The sequence below is a fragment of the Arachis ipaensis genome, chromosome B2, assembly GCF_059453495.1.
Source record: "Arachis ipaensis isolate K30076 ecotype BB chromosome B2, ASM5945349v1, whole genome shotgun sequence".
In the NCBI taxonomy this organism is placed as follows: Eukaryota; Viridiplantae; Streptophyta; class Magnoliopsida; order Fabales; family Fabaceae; genus Arachis; species Arachis ipaensis.
In genome coordinates, this window is record NC_142437.1 from 112,251,440 (window position 1) to 112,271,924 (window position 20,485).

Sequence of the window (20,485 nt, forward strand, 5' to 3'; positions counted from 1 at the left end):
TGTTTGACAATTCAATTAATTATTATTTTTATTATTTTTTTTCTTTTTTATTTCTTTTTCCTTTAATTCTATTATCAAATTTACTCTCTCATTCGCCATGCCCGTTGTTATTACGCATGATCATATTTTGTTGAATTCCGCTTTTGTCCCCACTCCCATTTCACAGCATCGCCCTGCAATTTTTCCACCATCGCAACGTTCTCCTCCTCGCATTCTTCGCTTCTCTCATCGCTCAGGTTCTTCTTCTTCTTCTTCTTCTCTCTCTGTTCGTTTTCTACCGAAGCTTTTCTCGACGCGTTATGCTAAGCTCTGAGCTAGTTTGATTGGTTAGTTCTCTGATTTCGGATTCGTTTTTTTTTCTTAGTTTTACGATTATTCAGTGACTTGATATTTTTGCTTACTGATTTCGCGAGGAAATTTTCGTCTATATCCAGTTACTCAGGAATTGGTGATTTTCGCTAGTGAATTTTTTTTAACAATGTTGATCTGGCTTGTTTGGAATGACATGAACGTAGTAAAATCTTCGTTTCGTTTATCGTTCTATTGTAATTATTGACGAGCATTCAGATTAAATCCTATACTATAATATATGAAGTTTAATTTCCATACGAACGTGTGAAACTCGTCTACTGTGATACTATATATAAAATAATAGGAATTTGTATTATTTTTTATTTTTATTAAAAGAATAATAGGAATTAAACTCTTAAATGTATATATTTGAAATCCTGAAGTGATTCTGTTCAGAAACAACTATGTTGCATGAAGTTTTCGTTAAATATCACATTGGCGTTGTAGTTGATCAAGATAAGCTTTGGAATAGAATGAGTGATTCTCATTTAGGTAGGTTATGGGCACAGTTAGGCCCATTCAATTTGTTGTTGTTATCTATGTTTTGTTGGAAGCTTATGCTGAGAATGTAGAACCTTCTCCTATCGCTATATATCTTCGTCTTTGCCTTTAAATGAAAGAGCCTAGCAGCGGAAATGATACAAATGTCTAACACAAACAATATGAAAACACTCACAATACAATATGACAGCAACTATAACAAGCAAATATAGCAAGTAAAGCAATAATAAGAACACACTGAGATTTTAACGTGGAAAACCCCCTCAATGTGAGAGGTAAAAACCACGAGTCGTCTAGACCAATGAAATAACTCCACTATAATCAAATGAGGTATAAGAGAGTCTCAAACAAAGCACAAAAAAAGTACATATAACCAGCCAAAGCATCAAAGCACCAAATCTTACAAATTAGAAGCAAGAAGATGAAATATACCCAAAAAACAAAGCTGCTATCGAAGCCAATTTTTCTCTCTGCAGACCTCCAATTAAAATCTTCACCGTTCAGAATGAAGAACAAGATGTGAAGAATCTACAATCCAAATTTCACGTCGATCCAACGGTGAAAAAATGAGAAACTGCCGTTCCAAGATTGCTGCTCTGTGTAAAAATGGGAAACCTAATTTCTCTCTTGCAAAGCCAATTTCTCTCACTGAAAATCTCCAATCAACATCTTCACCAACCAGAATGAAGAACAAGATGATAGGAACACACAGTTTAAATTTCAAGCCGATCCAACGGTGAACAACTGAGAAGCTGCCATTTGAAATTTACTACTTCGGGCAAAAACGAAAATTCTGCTTTTTTCCCTTCTCTTTCTCTCTTTGGTGGCTACTCTCTCTCTCTCTCAAAATGACCTCCAAAATCTGAATTAGGGTTGTGACACTAGGGTGCAAGAATACACTCCCAAAATTTTGGGCTTGGGCCTCACAAAGGAGAGAAAAAAACCCAACAAATCTCCCCTTTCTCGACTAGGTGGAGGCTCTCGCAATTCCGGCGATCAAACAACATGTTTCAAATTTTTCTCTTGACAATGCTTTTGTCATCATATCAGCACCATTGTCATCAGTGTGAACTTTTTCAAGTTCCAACAACTTGGAATCTAACACATCCCGTATCCAGTGATACCTAACATCAATATGTTTAGATCTTGGATGAAAAGTAGAATTTTTTGCAAGATGAATAGCACTTTGGCTATCACACAACAACACATAACGGTCTTGCTTGAAACCAAGTACTGCAAGAAACTTCTTCATCCACAACAACTCTTTACATGCTTCAGTTGCTGCAATAAACTCTGCCTCTGTGGTAGAAAGTGCAACACACTTTTGTAGCCTTGACTGCCATGAAATAGCTCCCCCTGCAAACTTGACCAAATAACCTAAAGTAGACTTTCGAGAATCAATATCTCCTGCCATGTCTGCATCAGTAAAGCCAACTAGCAAAGGTTTCTCACCACCAAAACTCAAACTCAAGTTAGTTGTAGCTTTGAGATATCTCACAATCCATTTAACAACATTCCAATGTTCTTTACTTGGATTAGAGAGAAAACGACTCACAGTACCAACCGCATGAGCAATGTCTGGTCTAGTACATACCATAGCATACATCAAGCTTCCAACAGCTGAGGCATAAGGAATTTCATTCATTGCTTGTTTCTCCTCATCAATGGTTGGACACTGCTTGGTACTCAACTTAAAATGAGGAGCAAAAGAACTAGTAACACATTTGGCATCATTCATGCCAAACCTTTGAAGCACTTTCTTTATGTACTTCTCCTGTGACAACTAAAGCTTCTTGGAATCTCTGTAACGAGTAATAGTCATGCCCAAAATCTGTTTGGCAGGATCCAAGTCCTTCATAGCAAAGAACTTACTCAATTGTTTCTTCAACTCATTAATCCTCAAAGCATTCTTGCCCACAATCAAAATATCATCCACATAAAGCAAAAGAATGATAAAATCATCATCAGAAAATTTTTGCACAAATACACAATGATCTGAAGTTGTCTTACGGTAACCATGCTTCCCCATAATAGATTCAAACTTCTTATACCACTGTCTTGGAGCTTGCTTCAACCCATAAAGACTCTTCTTAAGCTTGCACACAAAATCTTCCTTTCCTTTAACAACAAAGCCCTCCGGTTGCTCCATGTAGATCTCCTTGTCTAAATCACCATGAAGAAAAGCTGTCTTCACATCCATTTGCTCAATCTCCAAATCAAGAGACGCTGCTAATCCAAGCACAGCACGAATGGATGACATCCTCACAACAGGAGAAAAGATCTCCTCATAATCAACACCTTTTCTCTGGCTAAAACCTCTAACAACCAATCTAGCCTTATACCGAGGCTTAGAATTGTGTTCTTCATTCTTGATTCTGAATACCCATTTGTTCTTCAAAACTTGCATACATTTCGGTAGCTTCACTAACTCATAGGTATCATTCTCAAGCAAGGACTTCATTTCTTCTTGCATAGCTTCAAGCCATTGAACTTTGCTTTCATTTTCAACAGCCTCTCCAAAGCATTCAGGTTCTCCCCCATCAGTCAACAAAACAAACTCATGTGGAGAATACCTTGATGAAGGCTTCCGCTCTCTTGTAGACCTTCTGAGTGCGTTTGCAGGAATTTCCAAAGCTGGTTCTTCATCTTGATCATCATCACCAACTTCATCAAGTATCGGATTAATTGTTCCATCTTCACCTGCACTTGTATCATGCTCATTATTTTTAGCTTCAACTCTACCATCTTCTACCATAGGCATAGAAGGAGTAATATCCAAGTCAGAAAAATCATCACTAGGCTGAACCATTGGCTTCTCAGCATTATCAACATCCTTTAATGTTTGGTCTTCAACAAAGACAACATCTCTACTTCGAATCACCTTCTTGCTAACAGGATCATAAAACCTGTAACCAAACTCATCCATGCCATAGCCAATAAAAATACATTGCCTAGTCTTTACATCAAGCTTAGATCTCTCATCTTTGGGAATATGAACAAAAGCTTTACATCCAAAGACTCTTAAATGATCATAAGAAACATCTTTACCTGACCATACCTTCTCTGGCACTTCAAATTGCAAAGGAACACATGGTGTCCGGTTCAAGACATGAACAACAATGCTCAAAGCTTCACCCCAAAAGGATTTTGCCAATCCAGACTATGACAATAAGCACCTAACTCTTTCAACCAATGTTCTGTTCATCCTTTCAGCCAAGCCATTCAAATGAGGAGTCTTCGGAGGAGTCTTCTGATGTCTTATATCATGCTCTTTACAATAAGCATCAAATGGACCTGAGTACTCACCACCATTGTCAGTACGAATGCATTTCAACTTCTTCCCAGTTTCTCTTTCAACAGAAGCTTGAAATTGCTTGAACACATTTAAAACTTGATCTTTGGTCTTCAAAGTCTAAACCCATAATTTCCTAGAATGATCATCAATAAAGGTTACAAAATAGATAGACCCTATAAGTGTTCTTGTCTTCATCGGCCCACATACATCAGAATGCACCAAGTCAAGTATCTCTGACTTCCTTGAAGGTGGGTGGCTCTTGAAAGAAACCCTATTCTATTTCCCAGCAAAGCAATGGTTGCACTTTTGCAAAGCAACCTTACAACCAGATAAAAGATTCCTCTTGGATAATATATTCATGCCCTTCTCACTCATATGACATAATCTCTTATGCCATAAATCAGTTTCATCAACAAACTCAGCAGCATTAACAACATCTTTCACAATCTTTACTTGAGTTAAATAAAGAGTAGAGTGTCGAGTACCTCTAGCAACAACCATGGAACCCTTGGTGAGCTTTCAACTATCACGAGAGAATGAGCTATCCAAGTCTTCATCACACAACTTACCAACAGAAAGTAAGTTCAACCGAATATCTGGAACATGCTTCACACGCTTCAAAGTTAACTTGGTACCGTTGGAGGTTTCCAAGCAAATCTGTCCAACACCGGCACATTTTGCAACACCTTGATGAGCCATTTTCACATCACCAAAATCACCAGGAGTATAAGACGTAAACAAATCCCTCCTAGATGTAACATGAATAGAAGCACTGCCTATCAATCATCCAACTAGTGCTATTATCAACAAGGTTAACAGATTCAAACTCCTTAACAACAAGAAAATCATCATGAGTTACATTAACCTTGTCTTCCTTGCTACCATCATCTTTATTTGTGCTCTTATCTTTACTTGCCTTGGCTTTCTCCTTCTTTAGCTGCCAACAAAATTTCTTCACATGTCCCTTTTGACCACAATGATGATACTCAATATTCTTATACTTTCCTCGAGACTTGCTTCTACTTTGATCTCTACCTTTAGGACCTCGACTTTTGCTTCTCCCCCTAGACTCAGAAACAAGAACATCTGAATGTGTAGTCGATGTACCTTGCGACTTTCTTCTCATCTATTCATTTAAAACACTGCTCTTGGTAAGATCCATAGAGATTACACCATCAGGAGCAGAATTGGACAATGACATTCTGAGAATTTTCCACGAGTCTGGTAAGGAGCCAAGAAGTAACAATCCTTGAACCTCTTCATCAAACTTGATACCCATGGAAGATAACTGATTCATAATTCCTTAGAAATTATTCAAGTGATCTGTCATTGATGTCCCATCTGTATACTTCAAAGCCAACAACTGCTTGATAAAAAAATCTTGTTATTCCCAGTTTTTCGAGCATACAACTGTTCAAGCTTAATCCAAAGAGTCCGAGCATGTGTCTCTCCAATAATATGGTTCAACACATTATCATCAACCCACTGCCTAATATATCTACAGACTTGTCTATGCAACAAAGTCCAATCATCATCAGATTTATCATTAAGCTTCTCTGTACCAAAAACTGGTTGATGAAAATTCTTGACATAAAGTAAATCTTCCATTTTTGACTTCCACAAATCATAATTAGGACCATTAAGAGTGATCATCCTACTAGTATTAGTATTAGCTTCCATTGTTCACAAAATCACAAGCCCAGAAAAATACCAACAAGCTCTGATGCCAGTATGAAAGAGCCTAACAGCGGAAATGACACAAATGTCCAACACAAGAACAATATGGAAGCACTCACAATACAATATGGCAGCAACTATAACAAGCAAATATAGCAAGTAAAGCAATAATAAGAACACACCGAGATTTTAACGTGGAAAACCCCCTCAATGTGAGAGGTAAAAACCACGAGTCGTCCAGACCAATGAAATAACTCCACTATAATCAAATGAGGTACAAGAGAGTCTCAAACAAAGCACAAAAAAAGTGCATATAACCAGCCAAAGCATCAAAGCACCAAAGCTTACAAATTAGAAGCAAGAAGATGAAATATACCCAAAAAATAGAGCTGCTATCGAAGCCAATTTGTTCTTCTGCAGACCTCCAATTAAAATCTCCACAGTTCAGAATGAAGAACAAGATGTGAAGAATCTACATTCCAAGTTTCACGTCGATCCAACGGTAAAAGAATGAGAAACTGTCGTTCCAAGATTGCTGCTCTGTGTAAAAACGGGAAACTTAATTTCTCTCTTGCAAAGTCAATTTCTCTCACTGTAAATTTCTAATCAACATCTCCACCGACCAGAATGAATAACAAGATGATAGGAACACACAGTTTAAATTTCAAGCCGATCCAACGGTGAACAACTGAGAAACTGCCATTTGAAATTTACTGCTTTGGGCAAAAACGGGAATTCTGTTTTTCCCCTTCTCTTTCTCTCTTTGGTGGCTACTCTCTCTCTCTCTCAAAATGACCTCCAAAATTTGAATTAGGGTTGTGACACTAGGGTGCAAGAATACACCCCCAAAATGTTGGGCTTGTGCCTCACAAAGGAGAGAAAAAAAAAACCCAACATTAAGGAATCGAGGAGATCTTCGTTGTTGTTGCATCTGTTTGGTTCTATACATCTATGGTATAGTATAGGTGCAAATAATTTTTAGAGTTGCTTTACATGTACTCAAATTGTGTATGGTTGTGGAGTTTTTACTGTCTTTTACCCTTGACTTTTAAAACTTTCTTCTTGGCTTTTATTTCATGTCACTGTAGATATGGATGCTGCTGCAAGTCAAGGTCTTTATCCATTGCACCGTTGTAAGACTCTTCACCTGGTTTGTGGCTGGTTTATACTTGAAGCAGTGTTTTAGTAGTAGGAAAATTCATATTTGGCTTGTGTAATGGGGCAAGAACTTGTTTTTCCTATGTGACATCAAATCCCAAAGTTTAGTTACCTGTGAATTTGTGATTTACTATATTGACTATTGTTATCTACTTATTTTGGTCTGACTGAAATTGCAAGATTAAATTTTAAACTGAACTGTGGGTAAATGCATGAAAATAGCGATGTGAACTGCATTTTGTGAACTTTATGCTTAAGGGTAAAATGGATCATTAGATTAGTACAGGCCAGGGGTTCATAGCCTGCCGATTGGAATATATTGTGTTTTGGTTCTTGATAAAATCATTTCCTTATGCATACTTGTCTTATGATCTTTTTCATGCAAACCTAACCCCTCTTGGCTGGAGCCAGGTAATTCTTTCTTTTTCTTATCAAGTATCTCTTTTTTCTAATCAAATATTTTACCCCCCGCCCCCTTTTTTTTTTTCTCTTTCTTGAGGTGTTTTTAGAGTTATCTATAAGAGTGGACTTTGACTAGAGATAAGAGACTAGTCTTTGTTTTCTACCGTGGTATTGAAGTAAAGTGACACTGACTATGTAAATTAGCATAGATCTCTCTCTGGCTAGTGGCTAGTTCTTTACCCAGTTTAACTGGTTGTTCTTTAAATATCATGGCAGAATATTTTTGGTTATGTGACAGGTTGACAATCTGCGAAAGCATGTTAAGACAAGCGATGTTTCTAAAGGAATCGAACTAGTCATTGTTTCCCCCTTGTTAAGGTATATCTTCCATTTAATTTAGAATTCACTTCAGGCTTGAACTAATCTCATTGTGTCAAGATCTGTTACCTCATCCCATTAAAATTTTATGTTATGCGTGACCGAGGTCTCAAAGATTTACTGAACAATACAACATAATTTCATTGCTGCCAATATTAGTTGAGCAAAGATGTGATTTGATATGAGTATACGGGAAGTCCACTATAAAACAGCAACTGGATCTTTTTTCAAATCTACAATTTTAGCCACTGTAAAAAAAAATGTTGCAACTGTCAAGTTTTGTTAAAATTTGAAAATGTTCTATAAATAAGGTTGAAAATGGGAGAATCATTAGAAAACCATCAAATGGTATTTTGTGAACAGGTAATTCCTACCTATATATTGATACTAAGTAATGTTCTTTAATTTGGATTATGTCCTTTTAGCATGCAGTATATATATTGTAGACAAGTATTTTCTTAGAGTTGTTCTGATTGTTCCACAGGAAAAATGCTTTGCATATTAGTAAACAAACCAGAGTCTTTCTCTCTTTCTTTCCTTAGTGAGGGTATACCTCAAGTACAAAGTGATATTTGCAGGACTATGCAAACAGCAGTTGGGGTTTTTGGTGGTGAAGCATACACTGATGGGATTACTGCGCCTCCTCTGATGAATGATAATGTTGGAGATAGTGATCGTCCTCAATTTCTAGTCTGAATTGCCTACCATTTATAACAGTAGAGCAGTGTCGAGAGCATTTGGTATGTAATGAGAGGACATTTATTACACATTGAACCTGCAATATACTTTTACCTCCCCTTTTTTAATTTCATATAGTTTTTGTGCAACGGTTCTGTGCTTCATTCTTGTAACTCAGGGAGTTCATCCTTGTGATAAGAGAAGAAGCATCACTGAGTATCGGAATATGTTTCCAGCTATTGATTTTTCACTGGTAGGTGATTTATTTTGTTTGGCTGATGTTATGGACTAGCGTGTTCTAAATTTTGTTAGGAGACACTTCTTGCAATAAGTTGGTTGAAATTTGATTAGTTGACTGAAATTCATGTTTGGGGCTAAGGATTCGATGGTCCCAGAACGTTTGGACCATTAAATGGTCCCATAACAAAACATGTTTTTAAAGTTTTTTTTAACAACTGCTACATAGTCTTTTAACTAATTTTAATTACAAATTAACCCCATATATTTTATTTAATTATAAAAACTGTTTTTTATTTTATAAATTATTATTTTATCAATTACCTATTATGTTTGTTAATAAAAAAAAAACAAAAACAATTCTATTGATCGTAATAAAACTTTTGGCCATTCGAATGGATTAAAAGTTTATATTTGATCCGTGACGTTCATGATGGACCATAAAATCGTGTTTCCTTGAAAACCAATCGATTGGATTACAGTTTATCACAAAACAATCGATTGAAAATTGCAAGGCAGCATGGTTTTCGCATAAATCAATTGATTGGTCGATCCAATCGATTGAACGATGAATCAATCGATTGGTTTTGTTACTCAATCGATTGAATTCACCAAAACAATATGGATTTGCCAAATTCAATCGATTGATTGTGTATGTGAATTCCAATTTGTTAAGTTAAGGGCAGTTTATAACTGAAAGTTCACTTATTAGGAAATTATCTAAAGAAAATGCTTTTATTATGTCTCTTAATTCTCAACATTGATTATTGGAACTCAACAATGGCTCAGATATTTGCTGGCTATTGCAATTTTGTCAAGTCTTTATAATGGAGGCATATTGTTTCTCAAAGTAAAAGGAAAACAATTGCTTCAGCCCAGAATGGCTGCTATCATTGACTTTGCAGGAGACCAGGTTTGTTTGCAATTAATTCTTTTTTCTTTGATCTTCATCATAACATTGATTACTTTGTGGGGTTTTGTTATTTTTAATACAAAATTTGAATCTGTGGTTAGTGAGGGATGGGGAATCAAATTCAGGGCCATTAACTAGATTTGAATTGTCAGATGGTTTCATTTTCATTCTTAAAGACTAGTATTTTCTTTCTCTTTTTATTTCTTGGTATTTTTTTTTTAATTAATTAGCATTCCATTTAATTAATTTTTTGTCCCTTAATAGTTAAGAAAGACTTAAGTTTTTCCTGTGTTGTTGAGCTATAACTATAAGCAATGCTGAAGAGGTTTGGGTAGAAACTTTTGAAAACTTCTCTGTGAAGTTGCCTCTACAGATGTAATGAAAATGAAAGTTTACATTACTTCAAGCAGTCTATAATATTATAGTGTTTCTCTAAGGACTACAATATGCAGGATAATCACATCAGCAAAAGTTTGTTATATTCTTTTCATCTAATTGTCAAATCAAATTAATGGCATATGAATATTTTCTTGAGGAGAGTGTAGACTTTGAACTTATAAGCTAAGGATTAGATGAAATAGATGTAAAAATATTAATATAAGTTTTTCACTTTAATTAGTCAAGAGAAGTTAATGAGTCCTAGCGTTCATATGAGCCCACAATATTAATGAGTCTGATATTAATATAAGTCTTTCACTTGTGGAAGTTGGTAGAGTCTTCATTTTGAATTAATCAAATCTTTTACACAACTCTTCATTCAAAACCCTGTTTTACCTTCCAATCATCATATTCATGTTTATGTATTTGCCAGCTGCCATTGAGGAACAATGAATAGTTAATTAGCAACTTGACCCATTGGCAAATGTTGTTACTATTTTTGGTTGCAGATCATGGCATATCTGTTGTTATCATCAGCATCTTCAGCAATTCCAATAACAAACAGAATGAGAGAAAACTCAGACAATATATTCACTGATTCTTCAAGTACAGCCATTTGCATGTCCATTTTTGCATTCATTTGTTTAGCAGTGTCAGCACTCATCTCTGGCTTCAAACTATCAACTCAACCTTATATATGAAACTTTCATTGATTTTTTTATTTTTTTTTACCCGATAAAAATGTTTCACACTTTCATTTAATTGTGTATACCAATCACATGTTACAGTGAGATATGGAGAGTTACTGATTTTTTACCTATACACCAAAATAAATGAATTTTGCTCTACAGAACAAAAACCAAAGGTAATGGCACAAGCAATTCTAGATTTTCCATTTTATTTCTTTACAGAATATAATTATTAATTATACCTCAAATAGAAAATGAAATTATTGACTTTATATTTGGATCTTAGTGGTTTGAACATTCCAACTTTGACCAAGTGAGTTTTTGACTAGTCTCTTTTCAGTGTAATGTTGCCTAAGAGGACTATGAAATGAAATTTTATTGAAGTCCCAATGATGATGTCACTACAAATTATTAATCGAAGTTCCACTCTTCAATCTCAACTAATCTATATTGAAACTTGAAAGCTAAGATTAGAAATAGAATACTAAAAACTGCAAGCACTGCACAAATTTTACAAAGTAATCGACTATTAGAATCTTATAAAAGAAACCTTTTTTGCTTTCTTTCTGTGAAACAAATACAACAAAAGAATAAAAGTATTCATCAGCCAACAAAGCTGATTAAAGAACCTTCTTCTGGTCAAACTTTCCTATCACTATGTCTCTAATCTAATACATGTAAACATTCTTGCTTCTTTATCTGTTTCTGTCTTTTGCTATGAGTAACTAAGATCCTATATGCTATACAAAAACATGTCCATGATAGCATCTGCAAAGTGGTGTATTCCAAACTTAGTTCTTTGAAAGAAATGACTCAAGGAATGAGTCATCCTTCCTTTCATCCTTGGCCTTGATGTATACACCATCCGAAAGTTGCGAATTGTTTCCATATGAACCCATTGATCTTCCAAGAGACGTGTAGCCGAAGAGTCCAGAGCCTTGCAGCATGTCTAGGGAAGATGATTCTTGAGTTCCGGTGGCCGGAAGCCTAGGATTGTAAAGTGAATTCGTGAAATTCGGCGCGCTAGAATAACCATTCACGGCCGCAGGCCTTATTGGTGCCGCCGGTGCACTGCTATTGTTTCTATTTAGAGAGTTTCTGTTCATGTTGTAACCTGCGCTGCCGCGTGCTGCAGGCACATCATGGTTGTGTTTCCCTTCATAAGTTGTGATCACTGATTTTATATCAGTCGCGGCTCGCTCAACATGTTTCCTCACTGAACAACCAGGGGCTGTGCATTTGTAATAACTCCTGCAGAAAGAAAAAAATTGAACAATATCAGTTACTAATGTTGTTAACAATTTTAAAAGATTTGTGACACTTCTAAGAACTATTAACTAAAAGGGCTTTGTTTCAATCAGTTAATTACCTTGCATTTGGATTTCCTTTAACTACTTTCTGTCCATATTTCCTCCATCCGTAGCCATCATCAAGAATATCGATTTCGCTTGTAGTTTGAACTACAACTCTAGGTTCCCTAACAGTTCTACTTCCATAGGCTGAATGACCATCATGTTCATTCTCCCCCTTCCTGCAACAAGAACCAGAATTAGTTATAAACAAATTACTTTTCAAATCTTTGTAGATCATTTGTATAATAAGATTATGAAAAAAAGGCATCACAAATATAGAAGAGTAAATTTTCTTCCATTTTTAAAGTATTAGATAAGAGTTGCTTCTAAAATAAAAAACAATAGCTAAACCTTATCCTAGAATTCTCATGCCAATCGATTGAATTGGAATACACATACACAACCAATCGATTGAATTTGGCAAATTCATATTGTTTTGGTGAATTCAATCGATTGAGTAACAAAACCAATCGATTGAATTGTGAGACCTCAGGTTGTTTTCAAGCATTCAATCGATTGGAGAGTATAAACAATCGATTGAATTACAAAAATCCACTATTTATTCATCGTTCAATCGATTGGGTGATATGACCAATCGATTGATTTATGCGAAAACCAATGCTGCCTTGCAATTTTCAATCGTTTGAGTTATAATCCAATCGATTGGTTTTCAAGGAAACACGATTTTATGGTTCATCACGAACGTCACAGATCAAATATATACTATTAATCTATTCAAATGGCTAAAAGCTTTATTACGATCAATGGAAGATTTAATTCGTTATTGTTTTTGTTTTTTATTATTAACAAACATAATAGATGATTGATAAAATAATAACTTATAAAATAAAAAACAATTTTTATAATTAAATAAAATATATGGGATTAATTTGTAATTAAAATTAGTTAAAGGACTATGTAGCAATTGTTAAAAAAAACTTTAAAAACATGTTTTGTTATGGAACCATTTAATGGTCCAAACGTTCTGGGATCATCGAATCCGGTGCCTAAATACATGTTTTGTTAACACATGACTAAATTAAAGCACTAGGTGCCTATACTACTGCATCAATTATCCAAATGACAGTTAATACTCACGGCTGAAAGATTAACAAGCATGAAATTCAATAAGAGAACTTCTTTTAGTAAACATGGTAACGGAGAATAGAATCACTAACTTATAAATTGTTCTGATTTCAATTACCCAACTTTTTCGTTTCTTATAAAATAAAACTTATCTTGAAACCTCAAATGACTAAGTTATCAAGTAAAAAACAAAATAAAATAATCTTAAAAGATTTATTTTTATAAAAAAGAATAAATAAAATGAAAAAATATTAAAATGTTCTCAATTTTAACATGTTAGATCATTTCTATTAACATAACACGGTAAAATTCAGATAGCAACTTAGACCCAAAAATATCATTAAAGGCAATCAAGAAAATTTCATATTATCAATTTTGGAGAAGCATAGTCCATAGCGCAACAATTAATTATTACTTCAAACTTAGCACATAATATATAAATAAGATAAGAGTGCATATATAGTTAGTGATGAGTTGAAAGAAATAGTAGCAAGAACAAGAACCTTCATAGGAACACTTTTTGAGCATCTTTTCAAGGATCCTAAGCCATGTTGGGTCATCATCAACAACAAGGACTCTTAGACCTGCTGGAAAAGCATCACGTCTTGGTGAAGAGAAGCAACCATTACTTAATTACAATAATTAATTAATTAACTCTCTTCATTCAGCATTACTCAATTAACGCCTCAAATTGCCAATAGTATTACAATAATTAATGACTTGGTGAACACAAATGACTCCATGTATAGGCCGAAATTGATACCCTTCAAACATTGTGGAATTCATAAATAATGATACCATCATAACATTTTCGTGTAATTCCACCCAAAGAACTAGCTCAAGGGAAAGAATTGCCCCCGTGATGATACCCTTCAAGCATTGTGGAATTCATAAAGCTAAGAGCACTAGAGCAGATAATGCTAAAATCTCATAGGCTTAACCTAACCTCAGATTTAGCATAAGAACAATGAGGGTGGTATTATATTATTTTCTGTACTAGTGCCATCTCCATTTTATTTGATTTCTCACTTTTTAGACATATGCAGAAGAGTAAAGAAACTCAAAATCAAGGTTTATTTATAAAGATTTTTTACTAAAATACTCTCATATAATTTTTAACATCTAATTAGTTCATCCTATTAAGCTCATATTCCTTAATCAATAATGTGCTTAAAATTATATGATGCTCAAAATTAGAAAACTAATAATAAATTTTTCTTTAATATATGAGAATCACAGATAAAAAAATAAATGGCAGGACATTGATTCTCAGAAGCATTACAAAATCATAGTTGGATTATTTACTTAAACAAGTTGATGGAGGAGGTTACTTAATCAAAAGAACAGAGCATCCACGCGTGCAGGCGCAGACATTCTCATCATAGCATCCTATGCTTAACCTTTGAAAGCCATTAAAGCACAGAAAGATTTGACACATCTTGACAAATACAAACTTGACACTATGGATGCGCTTGTTTTAACTTTCTCTGACAAAACTTTTCACATATTTGTATAAATTTAGAAAATAATCATAATGTAAAAAAAAAAAATAAAAAACAGTTTTTGAGCTTTTTCCTTCTTTTTTGGATTTTGGTAAAAGCTAAACAGGGTAGCTTCTAATTAAAATCAGTTTTCAACTTTCTTACAAATTTATAAAAAAGAATCAAGTTGTAAACTAAAATCACTATTTTGAAAATCAGAAACAAACACACCCCTATATCAGTGGCCAATTATCATAAGTGAAAATAGATGTCATCTCAGCATCTTTATGTGAATTTCACACAGATAAGATTTGATACAAAAACTACAGTAGTATGAATTATAACCAAAGGGACCAATACCCATTATTAGTAGTATAGATATTTAACATTTCACACAGACACACACATATGGTGTAGCATATTTCATGGTTTTATAATACCAGAATAACATCTTTTTAAGCTTGTGTTAACCATAAGAACCAAAACAAAAGAGGCAACAACTAGACATGACTACTAGAAATTTCTAACAACTATTCCAGTGGAGATAAAAAAAATTGAAATTTACCCACCTCTCCATTCCATGACATGGGAGACCACCATTGATATGTTCAAATGTCAGTATCTTGCCCACAGCCAGATACTCTAGCACCTGCAAAATGAAGTTGACCAAGCATGTACATACATTCTCTTAACACTAACTTCATATATAGAAATGATAGAACAGAGAAAGGAGGACAGGAAATAAAAGCTTAGGATCACAACCATCAATTAAGGTCTAAGAAATGAAAAATATTGGGAAATCACCAATTAAAACCTCACTAGCTTGCATTATATGACATAATATCTCATAAGAACATGGATAATTAATTATAATGCAAGCAGAATATCAAGAATTTAAGGGATAGCCCTAGTAAGTTATCTGAATTCTCATTCAAAATTGGTGAGTAACTATTACATGCTCACTTCATAACCAAATGATAATCACAGCAGTGTACCTATATTCACTGAGACAAATTCACAAACATGTTCTACTCGTGGTTCACCATATCTCAAACAAACTATCCCAAATTTGAAGATCAATCCTTAATCCTTTCTTCCTCACTACTTTCTTCCTGTCACATTAGATACCAACCCCTTAAACAACTTAATTAAAACCTAAATTCAAAACCTAACTACTAAATGACCAATTAAAAACCTAAATCAATTTATAAGAAGTGCAGGAAATTCTAAGAAAGAAAAAACAAATTGAACAAAGAGAGAAATTGAACACAGTTTCAAAAACAAATTTTAAGAAAGAAAAAACAAAGAGAGAAACAAGTGCAGGAAATTGAACATAAACTATAAGGATCGAAAGATTCGAGAAACTAGGTTGAAGCACAATTCAGATCTCAGTCAAAATCAGCAAGGGATGAGAAATTGAAAACAGAGTGAATAGAATGAACGAAAAGAGAAAATTCTTACCAAAATTGAGATCGAAATCGAGAAGCTGAATCGAAATTTCGAGAATGATTCAAATCGCGCTGAAATCGCAAACCTTGATCGAGAATAAGAATATGAACCGATTGAGGTATGTGACCTAAATCGAGAATAAGAAAAACCGATTTGGATAGATAAACTTGAGTCAGAATCTCTCTAGAGTCAGAATCTCTCTAGAAAGAAATTCGATCTCGATGTGAAGAAAATGGACTGCAAAGGAGATGCCTTGAAACTTGAAACTTGATTTGGTGACGTTGCATATTTGGTAACGTTTTGTATCAGATGTTTATTTTTCTTCATTTAAAAAAAGAATAAAGTATAGTTTTTGTCCCTAACGATTGGGGTGAGTCTATTTGTGTCTGTAACGTTTAAATCATCTTATTTATATCCCTAACGTTTTTAAAAGGGATTCAATGTTATCCTACTATCAATTGTACTAACAAATCAGATTATATTTTTCAATTATTCTCACTTGAATGTATTCATTCTCAATTAGGTCTCACTTGGATGTGTTTGATTTTAATATTATACCCACTATTTGTATTTAGATTCAATTATGTCCTTAAAAAAGTTAATTAAGTAAATGTTGTAGGAATTAGTTTCAACTTTTGATGAGCTGTTTTTCGGGGTGGATCATCGATTCTATCTCAGATATTTGTATTCTAACTTCAAGAAGAGATTTTTAAAATTCAAACTAAAACGTTCATGATGTGTAATTGATTACAGGATAACATTGAATCACTTTTACAAATGTTAGGGATATAAATAGGACGATTTAAATGTTAGGGACATAAATAGGATGTACACCAAACGTTGGGGACAAAAACGATACTTTACTCTTTAAAAATTACATTCTCTTGTTAAAAGTATAATTTTATTAGGATAACTAACATCTTAAAAAGTGTTGAATAAAAAATATTAGTAAATGTTTAAATTCTAGTTAGAAGGAGAAGAAGACGAAAAAGAAAAACAATGCAATATCATAGTGGCATTGAGATAATAATAAAAATATAAATTAATAATTTTAAAAAATAATAAAATTAAAAATAATTTTAAAAATTAAATAATAGAATTAAAAAAAATATTTTTTATCAATTAAAATTATGTATAAAAATAAAAAATATTTTAAATATATTTTTTTATCTCTGATTGAAATTAAATACTGATAAAAATAAATAAATAAACCTAATAACATTTATAAATAGTTAATTTATAAATAATATTTCTAAACTTTTATTTTAATTTTTTTACACATAATAACAATGTAATAAAATTTTTTAATATTTTATTTAATTTAAATTTATAAATCATATACATTCTAAAAGTTAAATAATTTAAATCAATATTTTTGCTTTTAAATTTTTTATTCTTAATATTTAAATTATTTTATTAAATTTATAATTTTAAAATAAAAATATAAAAATTAATTTCTTAAAAATAATAATAAAAAAGTGGCTGAACAGACACGATAGTGCCTCTTGAACTGCTAGTATAAATATAAAATAAGTAAATTTATTCTTTTGTTTTTATTTAGTCTTGTATTAACTCATGTTAATATTTTAAAAAAATTTAAAATTTAAAAGGTTTATATAATAATTAAATCTAAAAATAAAATCAAAATAAAGTAATTTAAAGTTTGAATTGAAATGGTACTTCCTTAAAAATCGAAACAAGTCTAGATTGTTATAAAAATCAGTAAATTTCCCCTCAAAAGCATCAACTTCACTTGCTTCAACAGTGTCTGGCTTCTCCCAACAATTATTGCCACGTGAGAGTAATAGGTAAAATGATCAGATTCATCTTCCAATGCTTCTTTGTGCGCTGGGTGAGGTAAGCCATATTTTTTTTTTATAACATAACACAAAACAACACCGTGAATCTAATATATTTTATACTTAATTGTGCCCAGAAACTCCCAATACAAAGGTGTTATTTTGTCAGTCTTCCAGTCGATATAATTACCGATATTTTTGTTAGACTTCCCATAAAGTCTGTTCTGATTTGTAGATGTGTTTGCAAGTATTTGAGTACATTAATTTCTGATCCAAATTTTGCCAAGTTACTCTTATACACTTCCTGTTGTGATGATCCGAACGTGGTATTCAAGATTCTTTCACCTTGTTGAATATGACCAAATTGAATGGCATGAAAGGAGAAACACTCCATTCTTCAGCGGTGTGTTTGAGGTCCTGAAACCCAACAACAGTAGCGGTATAAAACTTGATCCTAAATTTGAGATTTCTCTCCTTGGTCCTAAATCAATTCAAGGTAGAAGAGTTTATGTTGATGTGCTTTCTTGTTATAATGGTCATTTTTACTTGAGTTGTTCAATGGACAGAGACATTTCACTTGTTTGCAACCCAATAACAGGTGAGTTTATAAAACTTCCAAAACACCCTTCAATACTGAAACCCTGCAAGTTCGAAATATCTTGGGGTTTTGGTTTTCACCCAAAAACAAACCATACAAGGCAATGAGAATTCATATCTTTAAACATGATCGTCCTATGGTTGTTGAAATGCTCAGAGTTGGAATATCGAAAACATGGATAAATATTGAGGTAAATTATCTCAAGAATTTAATATATATGTCAGGTTATTCTCTTGCTTTAAATGGGGCACTTCATTGGATTGGTATGGATGTTGATGGCAATACGTCCATATGGGCTTTCAATTTTGACACAGAGAAGTTCCAATCCTTCTCTATGGTGCCCATGGATCAGGGTACAAGACCCGGCATATTTGATTTCAGGGGTTTTCTCTATTTGATATATTTGAATGAGCTGCTAGTCACAATGTGGATGATGAAAAAATATGGAGTTGGAGAATCTTGGATTCCCATTCTCGTAAGTTCTGATAGAAATGCTAATTCTTTCGTAACCATGTCTCATGATTTCGCTGCCTTCCATGATCGTGAAAATAAAGAATTAAAGATTTTTCATACTCACCGTAACAACAACATTCAGATGTTTAATCTTGTTCCTACTCTTATCCCACTGAAGGATATTATCATCGGAGATAATGTGGAGGTCCAAAATATTTACTCAGCAGAGGTCTACACCAAATTGATGTTCTGTTAGTTTTAGGAAATCATTTCATTTGATATCCCTTCTTTTTATTCATAGCAAATTTTTGCTTGATTGTTTTAGATTTACATTATAATGTTCACATTTTATTTGGTTGCTTAATTATTGTCTCTTCCTACTCAAACTCAATAGTGATTGCAAAATTGTTTGAAAATTTCTTTTTCTAAACTATTATAATTTGAAATATAATTTAAATTAATTCAATTTAATTTATAATCCCTGTTCTAATTTTATTGGTTTAATCACCTTTTGACGAAACAAAATTTTAAATTTTGAATATTAGAAAATAAAGAACTAATTTAAATTCACAAATTTATTTTTTTTTAATAAAAACAATTTAATGTTTTTACAACAGTGTACTCTCTACACTAAACATCAATTTTTATGTATTTGTACATGTAGATATATTTTTTTATTAAATAATTAATTATCAGAATAATCAAATTTATTTACAAACAATATAATAAAATTATTTTATAAAATATAAAATTTGTTTTTCTATATAAAATAGTTAATTAGAGACTGATTTTTAGTATATTCATAGCATAATTATATAATTATATGTTGACTGCCATTGTTATGAGATTAAAATATAAAATATTAAAATGTTAGATGCACAATAAAATTCGATCACTAAATTAATTATCATATATTTTTGTATAATATATTATATATTGTTTAACTCATTTTCAATGCGAATTGTATATGTTAATATATATATTTTATTTTATATAAATAATTGATTTAAACTGATTTTTTATAAACATATAATATGATTGTATTTAATATGATCGTGTATGATTAATTAATAATTCATCAATATAAATAGCATTTGCAATCTAGTTATATATCATTTGCAGTAATTACTTCATTCCTAAAAGAAGATGAAATTAATACTACTAATCATATAATCGTATCATCTTCAAATAGATCCTAATCGGTAGCTAAGTTGAGTCTTACGTGTAGTTTCTTAATTCAATTCAAGTTAAAAAAAGAAAGAAAGAATCTTCAATTCCAAGATCATAGTTAACAATAATAATAGTTAAACTGAACCTGGCGACAAGCTTCAAAATAATTAAAGGAAATTAACAAAGATGTATCTTGATAATTGAGCATTAATATTGTACTAGTGCTAATAAGACATGGCTTAGAGTCAATTTTTTTTTGTTTTAATAATCTTGATGTAGAAAGAAAGAAAAAAAAGGCTGGTTGTTGGCATAAACAAGTTGATTAATTGGTATTCAATTAATTTAGGGTTTATTTCATGATATATAATTCAATAAAAATGTCTAAAATATCTTTTTATAATAATATTTATTTAGTCTCATTTTAAAAACGTGATTTATAA

The 20,485-nt window shown here is 32.6% G+C and overlaps 2 protein-coding genes and 1 pseudogene across 3 annotated transcripts; 2 read left to right on the forward strand and 1 right to left on the reverse strand.

The window, feature by feature from the left end:
* On the forward strand, nt 1-10,614 carry LOC107627726 (phosphoglycerate mutase-like protein 2; annotated as a pseudogene). The gene is made up of 8 exons (XR_015905401.1): nt 1-236; nt 6,913-6,974; nt 7,259-7,393; nt 7,683-7,762; nt 8,341-8,502; nt 8,619-8,693; nt 9,467-9,590; nt 10,478-10,614. The product of XR_015905401.1 is annotated as a phosphoglycerate mutase-like protein 2 (transcript).
* Nucleotides 10,615-11,189: 575 nt separating this feature from the next.
* Nucleotides 11,190-15,405, reverse strand: LOC107625830 (putative WRKY transcription factor 33). The gene is made up of 4 exons (XM_088506132.1): nt 15,391-15,405; nt 15,146-15,225; nt 12,027-12,188; nt 11,190-11,908 (listed from the first exon to the last, which is right to left on the reverse strand). The coding sequence occupies exons 1-4, from the start codon at nt 15,403-15,405 to the stop codon at nt 11,449-11,451; spliced, it is 717 nt and encodes a 238-aa protein (XP_088362258.1). The 3' UTR covers nt 11,190-11,448.
* A 2,433-nt stretch (nt 15,406-17,838) lies between these two features.
* LOC148575241 (F-box protein At5g49610-like) lies at nt 17,839-19,131 on the forward strand. Its single transcript, XM_088506133.1, has 4 exons — nt 17,839-17,882; nt 17,994-18,110; nt 18,205-18,488; nt 18,647-19,131. Exons 1-4 carry the CDS (start codon nt 17,839-17,841, stop codon nt 19,129-19,131), a joined length of 930 nt encoding a protein of 309 aa, XP_088362259.1.
* The last annotated feature ends 1,354 nt before the right edge of the window (nt 19,132-20,485 follow it).

Coding starts and splice junctions, on each gene's coding strand:
- LOC148575241 (XM_088506133.1), top strand. CDS start 17,839: ATGATCAGATTCATCTTCCAATGCTTCTTTGTGCGCTGGGTGAG. Junction 17,883..17,993: donor TTCTTTGTGCGCTGGGTGAG/GTAAGCCATATT, acceptor TTATTTTGTCAG/TCTTCCAGTCGATATAATTA. Junction 18,489..18,646: donor CAAGTTCGAAATATCTTGGG/GTTTTGGTTTTC, acceptor TATATATGTCAG/GTTATTCTCTTGCTTTAAAT.
- LOC107625830 (XM_088506132.1), bottom strand. Junction 12,189..15,145: donor CCATGTCATGGAATGGAGAG/GTGGGTAAATTT, acceptor TTCTTGTTGCAG/GAAGGGGGAGAATGAACATG. Junction 11,909..12,026: donor AAAGGAAATCCAAATGCAAG/GTAATTAACTGA, acceptor TTCTTTCTGCAG/GAGTTATTACAAATGCACAG.